The sequence below is a fragment of the Motacilla alba genome, chromosome 11 (genome assembly GCF_015832195.1).
Source record: "Motacilla alba alba isolate MOTALB_02 chromosome 11, Motacilla_alba_V1.0_pri, whole genome shotgun sequence".
NCBI lineage: Eukaryota > Metazoa > Chordata > Aves > Passeriformes > Motacillidae > Motacilla > Motacilla alba.
Genome location: NC_052026.1, coordinates 17912386 through 17923143, shown reverse-complemented (window position 1 = coordinate 17923143; position 10758 = coordinate 17912386). Strand labels below are relative to the sequence as shown.

The 10758-nt window shown below is 39.3% G+C and overlaps 1 protein-coding gene across 1 annotated transcript in view; it reads right to left on the bottom strand.

Moving 5' to 3' along the window:
- Positions 1 to 303: 303 nt before the first annotated feature.
- Positions 304 to 10758, bottom strand: part of USP10 (ubiquitin specific peptidase 10) — a 47855-nt gene continuing 37400 nt past the window's right edge. The window contains exons 9-14 of the mRNA XM_038147982.1: positions 10066 to 10165; positions 8367 to 8547; positions 5766 to 5931; positions 4071 to 4215; positions 2954 to 3019; positions 304 to 1373 (exon numbers count right to left, since the gene is read on the bottom strand). Coding sequence (XP_038003910.1) covers positions 1186 to 1373; positions 2954 to 3019; positions 4071 to 4215; positions 5766 to 5931; positions 8367 to 8547; positions 10066 to 10165 — 846 coding nt within the window. The 3' untranslated portion in view covers positions 304 to 1185. The remainder of the gene's footprint in view (positions 1374 to 2953; positions 3020 to 4070; positions 4216 to 5765; positions 5932 to 8366; positions 8548 to 10065; positions 10166 to 10758) is intronic.

Below are 10758 nucleotides of genomic sequence, written 5' to 3'. Positions count from 1 at the left end.
ACAACAGTGCAGGAGCTTCCAGGAGGACACAGAAGGAATTCCATCCCCTCTCCTGGCTGCTCAGAGCTCAGCCCTGGGACCACCACATCCCTTTCCCTCTCCCCTCCAAGTTCAGCTCCACCTGAATGCAAAACAGGAACACTTCTGAAGTTTCAAAAAGTTGTAAAAGCAAAGAAAAATCATCTCCACTTCATTTGGAGAAGGCTCCCTACACTTTGAGAAGTGCTACACAGAAACGTTTGGAGTTTCCAAGGGCAGGATTCAAACCTGAGGAAAAACAAAACCCACACACACGCACACACCTTAAACCAACTTTGTGACTTTTATTGATGGGCGACAACTTTATACTTCTAGGTTTCACTAAACTGTGTACAATTAGGAACTCAACATTATAGGAGAGCAGACAGCAAAATTAAACAAAGCAGACTTAAAGAAATATCAATCTTAATTATTTTGCCCATTTTCTTAATTTCATGTACACAGAAGCATAAATGCAGTTTGAAATTTCTTAATAGCAATAAAGTTACAATCACCCATCTATATAGACTAACATCTTAACTCCAAATATTTGATCTGCAATGTGTACTTAAGCAGTTTCTCATCGCACAATTATTAAAATGTGTCTTCCTATCAGGAACCAGCAACTCTGCAGTTTGTACATGTTTTGAAGCACAAAGGACCATTTCCATCTCATACACATCGGCTCATATTTTACCACTTATCAAAAAACTATTGGGGAAGCAGAGAGAGCTTTTTTTTTTTAATTTTTTTTCTTTTTTTACTGAAGTAAAGATAAAACATTTTCACAGAAATCTACAAGTTCTGTTGCTGGTGCAGGGTTTTCTTCTACTACGCAATTAGAAAGTGGGAATTAAATGCAAATCCCCTTTTTATTATCTTAGGATTCAGCATTAACTCGGATGAACTTTATTTCTTTTCAATATTTTTTGTGATTCACGAGCGACTTCATTCTGCAAAGTCAAAAGTCAACACAAACCATGTTGTGCACAAACGGCAGCTTCCTTTATCACTCTATCCCATAGTTGCAAGGGGACCAAAAAAAAAAAAAAAAAAAAAGAATAAAAAGGGGGGGAAAAAAACAGAAGAAAAAAAAATTCACTCAGAAGAGCATTTACAGGAGAAAAAGTTAGTGATGTTGGCGTTCTACGGGGCGGGGCGGTGGGGTCACAGCAGGTCCACCTGGCGGTAGTACAGGAGGTAGGCTGTGCGCTCCAGGGCCGCCTTGACCACCTGCGAGTGGTGGATGACCCTGACGGCCTGGTCGTCGATGCGCAGCCACCCGTTGAGGCCGATCTGGAACACGTCCGTGGTGTAGTGCCCGCCCGTGGCGCTGTTGCCGTGGTGGTACACAACTGTGGGGACACACAGGGGTGGCACGGCAGGGGATGAGCGGTGTGGCAGTGTGATGGCATAGTCTGCCTCAGATCACCCGGGTTTCTCCCCGAAGATTCCTTCCCCAGGTGTGTCAATCACCTCTCCTGTCCCCACCCCGACCCCTGCCCAGCACTGGCTGTCAATCCTGGAATTCCAGAGTGATTGGACACAGGGGTGGCATGGCAGGGGATGAGCGGTGTGGCGGTGCGATGGCATAGTTTGCCTCAGATCACCTGGGTTTCTCCCACCTCTCCTGTCCCCACCCCAACCCCTGCCCAGCACTGGCTGTCAATCCTGGAATTCCAGAGTGATTGGGCAGATTCAAAAGATGCCCTCTACCCCCTTTGGAAGCACTGGACAATCCAGTGTTTGGCTGAAGCAGTTTCTCAGAGCAGAGGTTTTTTGCCAGAACAGGCAGTCAGACCAAACAGCTAAGTTTGCAAGCTACAGACTTAATTTAAAGATGTACATTTCACCTAAATGAAAATGGATTTCTACTCAGGAAAATTTCTACTCAGAGATCCCACCCACAGTGCAGCTGGGCTAAAAGAACTCAGGGTTTAGGGTTTCCCTGGGTTTGGGATGTGCAGGCCATGCAGCTGAAAGCTCAGCTTGTTCCATGCCCTGCCTTGGGACACCCTCAGCTCTAGGCCAAGGGAGCAGGGAGGAGTCCATAGGTGGGACAGACACAGAATCATGGACTGGGATTGGAAGGGATCTTAAAGCTCATCCCATCCCATCCCATCCCCTGCCATGGGACACCTGCCACTATCCCAGGTTGCTCCAAGCCCTGTCCAACCTGGCCTTGGACACTTCCAGCTCCTCTGGGAATCTGTGCCAGGGCCTCCCCACCTCACAGGGAATAAAGTCTCCATGCATCCAGGAGACAAGTCTTCATCCCAAATATTCCCCTGGTGGTATTTCTGATGGTGACTGGGGTTTTCCCATGGTGTGCCCATGGGGAAATGGAAAAAGGGATTTTCCAGCTGCCTGCAGTCAAGGCCCCTGTCAATCCCAATGGGATGACATCCAGAGGCTGGGGTGGGATGAACATCTTGGCTTCGTATGGCTCAAATCATCTTTAGATCTGGAAAAAGTGAAGGAAACTGGGACAGTGCCCTGGGATTTGGCTGTAAAACCAAGGAGGTGCTTTGGGTCCCTGTGTCCCACACCATCCTTATGGCAGGCAGCTCCCCACCCTCACAGGGAAGGATTTCTTCCAATGTCCCATCTAACCCTGCCCTCTGGCACTACAAAGTCATTCCCCTTGTCCTGGCACTCCCAGCCCTTGTCCAAATCAGTGTTTCTCCAGCACAACCAAATCTCCCAATTCTAAACAAACCCCACTAAACACAAGAATTTCACACCCACAAGCTACTTCAGGGCAATTTAAAAGAAAACACTTAATGTAACCCAGTGTTTCTATAATTCCATATGCAGAATCTGTACTTGCAAGAGACGTAAAATACACAAATAAAAACACACAGATAAAAAATCATGCAGACAAATAAAACAATAAATAAAAGACACAGATAATAAAAGACACAGGATAAAATACCTGCAAAGAGCCGGTAGGTTCTTTGGCCTTTGGAAATTTTACTTTTCACACCAGGAGATAGTAGCTCTGAGGAGGAAAAACAGCCACACATTAGAAATTCCATATCAAGAGGATCAATTCTTTTCAGAGAAACCAACACTATCACAAAGGAGAACATTTAATTGAAATTTCTTCTGCAGCCTTTAAAGAATGGTCATGGCTCTAATAAGTGGTAATCAAGGGAGAGAATCTGCAGGTTTGCAATACTGTGTTTTATGAAAGGTTTAAAAATACCACCAAAAAATGAAAGGAAAAAAAAGACATAGTAAAAGATCAGACTATTCCATTCTCCCCCTTCCACTCCTGCTGTCAGAAAGACAGCATCAATTGTCATTCTGAATCTGTCAATGAATGGCAGAATCAATTTCAGATTCCAAGTCATGCTTATATGCTTACATTCCTAAAAGAAAACTGCAAAATAAAATATTAAGTTAGACAAAAAGGCACTGCCTGACAAGGTCCAGATCTCAGCTGAGCTATGAGTATACACTGATTGTATTTATTCCTTTTGAGCTGCTGGCTGGCTAAAATTCCATTTGTCAGCTCAAAACAAACGGCATTATTTTGGCAAGCTTCAGATGCTGGACAGTTTCCAATCTCACACTATTTGAAGTCAGTATCTCCTAGGATACTTGTTAAATAAAGGATCCTTGTTTAACCTCTGCACTATGCATTGTCTACCTTCAGGCTGCATTTTCAATAAAACACCAGCTTCCTTCCACCAGCCAGTCATTAAATAATTTGACACTTTTCTGAATTAAATTTGTGATAAAAATATCCAATATTGGCAACAGTCTTATACAGACAGGGACGCAGATCCCATATTTGCAGCCTATATCTTTCCTCTATAAATCCACAAGAAGTTCTCATCTGGCCAATCCATTGCCTAGGAAGTCCCAAAGGCTTTAACATCTTTCATCATTAAAAAAAACCCCAAATACTCACCCAAATGACCAAATTTTCAGACAACGATGAGAACAAAATCTTGCGTGGGAGAAAATTAAAACACAGACACTCATAGGAAGCACAACATTCTCTCTCTCATGAGGAGATGGAAATTCTGTCCTAAATCTTTTACCTTTGCTGATTTCCAGATCAACAGTGTACTCAATATTCTTGATCAGCTTCTGGCATCCTCCAGTCTTCTCATACACGAAGCGTTTGAGGTGTAAAACGAGAACAGGGGGCAGCTTTTCTAAGGTGAGTCTTCGACTGATTTCCACCTGAGAGCATTTAATTTTAGGTATTAAAATTAATAATAATTTTTAATTAAAGTATTTAATTTCAAATACACTAGCAGCAAACAAAACAAACTCCAGATTTGTTATTACTGCAGTATTAATTTATTATAAATGCTCGTCTGTGACTTAAAGCCCTCTGGATCTTCGATCCTAATGTTTCAAAGGAGACCTCAGTATATTCAAAGAGAAAAATGTGAGTTGACCAAACCTTTCTCTACTAAACAGTAATTTTTATATAATTATAACCAAACAATCCACAAAATTTCTGCCTGGAAACCAGGAGCTGAGCTCAGAATTGTAGAACAAAATTGTTTTGCCTTCCTAGAAATGAAGACATGAAAATATTTCTCAAAATAACTGCTTAAGGTTTTTCTCCATTGTTTAATTGAGAAAAATCTCTTTATAGGTAACCATGAGCATATTATTTTTCAATAGATGGCTTGATTCTGCTAGAACCTACGTGTTGAATAGAAACTCATGGGGGAAAAGTATTACCTCTTTCCAGGGTTCTACAGACAATATGTTCAGTGTTTTTACTACAATTTTAATACAAAACAACTATTTCAATTTGAATTTCTTTTGAAAATAGATCTGGAAGACACTGTGGGTGCCTGTATTTCCATCCCAACTCTGAAATATCATGAAGCACCTAACTCATTTCTTCCAACCCAGCACTGGGTTGTCAGTCAAAAACTTTAAACCATTTGCAGTAAAAAAAGAAAAAAAAAAAGGAATGGCAAGCAAAACAAGATCTTTGTGGTAAATCATAACCAGCTTGCAAATGTTTTCTTTGAATGGAAAACAACTGGAGAAATATATGTTCTGAATATTCAAGGTAAACAAATTTCTGCTATTCATCTTTAGCTTTTCAAGGGAAATGAACCATCCTTTCTTTATCTAATCATGTTCTCATTTGGATTTTGAAAACTTACAGACAAGACTGTCAGAGGAACACCTACAATTCCAGAGTTACCAAGAGTGCACGCGGAATTCCCATGTGACAATCCCTGCACACCAGAGATGCCTTTACTACAACCCACCATAGGAAACAAGGCAAGGCCTTAGTGAGGGAGGTTTAATTATTATCCTGCAAACTGCCAAACCAAAGGCATGCTTTTCCTCCTTGCAAGTACTTTTCTATTGCAGTTATTACTATCATGTATTATACGTAAAATAAAAAGAATTTACTCTGAAGAGCTGCTCCTTTGCTAACAGCATCTGGCAATCCCCAGGAATCAGTAAGTTATGATGCTGAACAGAATATTATGCATCTTTACCACAGCTCAGCCTGATAATTTAGTATATTCTTTGTCAAAATCCCCAATAAATTATTACATCAACTCAAACTCCAGCTATTTTCAGGCCTTTGTTTTAGAGCTGACATCTCACTGCTGCAGGACACACTGAAAAGGTTTGTACCTCTTTTGTTAAAGCGTGCTCCAACAACTCTTTGCAAAGCCAGAGCTCTCTGAAAACCCTTCTAAATACAAAGTTTAGCAGCTGTCTGTGAGGAAGGGGTGAGCAGAACACACCTCTTGCTTGGTTTTTGTGGTGTAGCCCTGCACAGACTCCCTTGCCACCAAGCTTTCCAAGGCATCCTGCACGGTGCGGATCTTGTCCGACTGGATGTCCAGCTGCAGGGTGAAGAAGAGCTGCAGCGTGGCAGACTCCTTGGAACTCTGCTGGTAAACAACAGATCTGTGCAGGAAAAAAGGAATCAAAATGAAATAAAGAGTGATTTTCAACCAGACAGAGCCTTCAAGGAAGAATGAGTTATTTACGTAACTCAATTTATATTTAATTCAAGGCAACACATACAATTATAAAGGTTAAACATCAAGTCATAACAACTTAGCCCAATTTAAATTATTTTCATCTACTAAGACTATTCTGAATGGGATTGTAACAGAACAGTTTTATTTATGCAAAGTTTAAAGAAAAAACCTGAAAATTTTGATAAGCATTTAAAAAAAATTCACCTCCTGGCTCTTTCTGTTAGTTTAGTTTTCCAACAGCTCTTCACAAGTGCAAAGTGCCAGTGTTTATCTGTGTTCTACTGTAAAAATCACAGCTGATTCCAGATTCTCCAACAAAAATACACCATTGTTTCAGTCACTTCCCTAATACCAATTTTACAGTGATTTTAAAGTGTTTGCTTAAATCTTGCCATAGAAAATGGAATCTGTGCTCCACTGAGGACTGGCAGTTCATTTTCTTCCCATCATTTCCTGTACCCACACTTTGTCCATGTATATAAATTATTATGTTGTTATATATTGAAAGCAGAATTGTAATTAACACAGCTCTGACCCATTTGGCCATGCTGGAATATTTCCAGGTCAGGCAGGAAATGTTAATATCCAGGTTAATTTTAATGTTCAGGATAATCAAAAGAGCCCTTTTTACTCAGGCAAAGCCCTGAAGCACCAACACAAAGCCAGTGCAGCTTAATATTGGCAAATATATATCCTTTAGAGGGAAGAGAATGCATGAACAGCAGCACCTTTATTTTAAGAACCAGAAATTATATTGTAACACCTCCTCAGGATATTTTCTTCACAAGATATGCACAATTGATTTGATAGCAAAACCTTCACTGGGCTATGATTTCTCTGTAATTAGAATAATTACAAATCTCAGCTGGACATGGGAAAATCTACCATTTTCAATGAAAAATTACTCAAGCACTGCAAGAATTCCCAGGAAAACTTTGTACTTCCCCACTTAAGCCTCATGTTGCTCAGAAAGGCTTTATAGGCTGGGGTTTTTAAGTAATTAAGCCTAAATAGACATTTAATAGACTCAAGCCTCTCAAGGACAGCCTAAAAATTCCCAAGCCTGAAGTTTCCTCAGTCAAAAGATGCCAATTTAAATCACCTTTTCCTCACTGCTTTTCCCATTGGATTTTTCCAGTTTCTGAAGCTTTCATTTAGTGGAATTCTACTGGCAGTTTTATATTCAGTCCTTCCCATCTCCACCCCTGAGGATGAAGCTTTCCAACATCCCAGGGGATGCTGTTTCTGTGGTGAGTTGTGCCCTGGTGTGAAGGATAAATAAAGTGGATGTGGTGCCAGCAGATGTTGGATTGGATCCTGTGGTTCTGCTGTTCATTGTAAGGTTTTCCCTTTTTCCAGTTATTACCTTTGCTTTATATCATTTTTTTTTTTTTGTGGACTTCTACAGAAAACTGCCATCATCTCAGTATTTTTAATATAAAAACTGATGGAATCATGTAGATATTTAAACAATTGTGACAAATTCTGGGTAAATGTACCTGGGGTATTGACAGCACCTTGGGTATGTGAACCATTGATGCAGGACTCCATCAATACCTACAAACATCTGTCTGCCAAATTCTATGGAAAATATCATTTTATTTACCAGCTGTCTGGCTCAAAACCCAGAAGAATAAATAATTTCAGAGCATTTCCAAGGCAGAAGGCACTAGCCCACATTATTCACACTTCTAGACTCAATATCTGGCAACACAGAGAGTCAAACACCAGCAATTAAGTGTCTGTCTCCAATTTAAAAATAATTCTTCAAGTCTAGCAGTTTTGTTTTGCTGTATGTTTTTAGCAAGTGTTTACTTTGCTTTCATTTTAAATTATACATCTCTCCAAACAAGACAGGAGTCTTCCCTTCCAAAAAATATTCAGATTCTCTTTTCTGCCTTTGCCTGGTATCAGACCTGCACAGAAGTGATATGCCACATTCTTTTCATTCCAGTAACATCTTGTAGCAATTTACATTTTTCCAGACTTCTTTTGCCTTTAACATTTCTTAACTATTAAACACAGCTTTCTCTGGGAAGCAGGAAGGGTCTGAATAACCTAAAATTCACAGTTTTATGTTTCAGTTGATTGTTTTACTGTCAAGATTCAACTCTGTGAATCTCACTCTCTCTCAGTATCCTTATTTATAACATGAGATGAGACTCCTCAGAGGTCATAAAAATTAGGCAGCTCTAAAATGCTTTGGAATTCTTAAGTCAATATTCAAAGCCCAAATATTCCAAACTCCTTTTCCATATGCAATTCAGGGCTTGGGATCTCAGAACAAACTGTTCATTTAAGACATTTTATAAGATTCAACCACTACAAGTCAAGAACTTGCAGGAAAAAGTACTGTACCTTATGTGACCACCAAAAATATCAGTGATGGGAGTCTGGACAAAGTCAGCCTGGCGAGTGACCGAGGATTTGTTGCGGGGTCCCACCTGCTCCCACTCGTCCTCGCTGCCTTCCCCCTGCTCCTCCTGCTCCTCTTCCTTGGGAACACTCTGAGCCTCAGGGCCGTTGGACACTGACACTTCTTCAGGTGACCAAGGGAAAAAACACAATGTCAGACAATGGCAAATGAAGATCCAGACAGATAAAGGATGCGAAAGGCAAAAAACCCAATACAAATGACAAAAACCTTAATACAAATAGTTTTTTGAGGAAAAAATGTTTTCAGAAATCCCCCCAAAATCCCCAAAAATTCTATGAAAATTCCTGAAAACTCCCCCAAGAATTCCCTAAAAATACCCAATAAATCCCATTAAAAATCCCAAAAAAATGCCCAAAAATCTCTAAAAAAATCCCCTAATTTTTTTTCCAATTATCAAAAAATCTCCCAAAAATTGCTAAGAAGTCACTAAAAAAATCCCAAAAAGTCCCCCAAAAATCCCCTAAAAACTCCCAATAAATCCCTAAAAATTCCTCCAAGAATCCCCAAAAATCCCTAAATAATTCTCAGTAGATCCCATGTAACACCCCAAAAAACTGCATAATTGTTTTAATTAAAAAAGATTGTTTTTTTTTTTTTTAATTTAAAAAAGAACAAGCATATTCCAGGTTTGCTCCCAGCATGACACATCCATGTATTAACAGAAGGCAGCTCACTGATGACTGTATGTAAATAGCAAAGTTTGATATATTTTTAGTAGTAAATTTATGGGGTAGAAAATTAGAAAGTCAAGTGTTATTCCGGCAAGAGAATCATACCATTATTAAATACAACTCCTTTTCTGCACAGGTATTTTACAGGGAGCCCAAGGCTTAGCAAATATTTTCCCAGCCTGTGCCAAATTCAGGTTATAAACTGCACACAGCTAAGGAACAAAATATGGTATGACTTTATATCCTAAAAAATTTACCCTACTAAAGAGAAATTGGGTAACTGGTGATCTGAATTCTTAATTGGCTAAGGCTTGCAGGATTTTATTTGTAAAGGGGGTTCAAGCTAAGCCTCTATAAACAAAAATGACATTTTACTCAGCATACAAATTCTAGTAATTCTTTCAAGGTAAATTCTCCTCCAACTTTGTCAGTAAGAATTTTCATATAATTTACTATGTTGGTTTGTATTAGACAGAAAAAGAAAGATCTTAACAGTTGGTTTGTAGATCAGTGAAAAAGACACTGATGTACTTTTGAGCTCCCGTAGAGAGTCAAAACCCACTGACACTGCTTGTGTTATAAATGACAAACAAGACTGATCAACTAGAGTTAGCCCCAAATAATGCTCAGCTGGGCTCAGAAAAATGTGTAATATTGAGTTTTGTTGTTTAGGAGAGCCAGGGCTGTGACTTACAATTCAGAGTATTGACAGAGCCATGATGCCTCTCCAGAAACCCAGTAACTCTTCAGATGATTCATAAACTGGGCAGAATGGACTCACTGTATCCAGATTTTGCCAAAATATTCTCTGCTTATGTCCCAATGCTCTAAAGCATGGCATTCTGTCCCGATCTCAACCTCCACTCCAAGCATCACTCTGTATTATGGAATCACCACACAAAAACAGTATCTGAAATTAACTGTTTGCTATTAAAAAAACCCCACTAACTTTCATTGTGTGGAGAGAGAAGTTTCTTGAGGGTCAGCATTTCTTCATGTAGTCCATTGAGGATAAATCCCAAGTATTCTTCAGCATCCTCTTGCCTGCCCTGAACAAAATATTTTTTTCAATCAATTCTATGATATATTCATGGTTTCCTTTAAATGGAAGATTCATAACACTGAACAAATCCAGCATTCTCCTAGTAATTCAGCAACTACTCAGTCTAAAGTTATGTCAAATAAAGTTTAAATTTTATTATAAGATTAACTCTTTTTTAACCAGTTAAACCCAAACTGTGCTAAGCAGCATCAATGGCTACAAGAATTCTGCACTTTTCTCCATACAAATTCCATTTAATGTGGGAGCTGGAATTTTTTTCTCCCCATTTCTTTTACAGCCACTATTAGAAGTTGCTGTCAAGCCAAGGCCAAATCAAAGGATGGTTTGAATTATTATCTTTTCTTCATATTGAAATTAAACCTGACCTTCAATCAGTCTTAGCTGAATTCCTCATAAAAATGAACAACTGCTCATTTCTTAAATGTAAATCAATTGGTAACTCCATTATAAAAGAGATGTTCCATTCCAACAGTAATTTTTCCATTATTCTGACATATCAAACTGCCAAACCTGTAATTAAGATTTTCCTGTAATTCAGGTCGCAAGACAGTCTAGCTTCATTACCATGAACTCTCAATG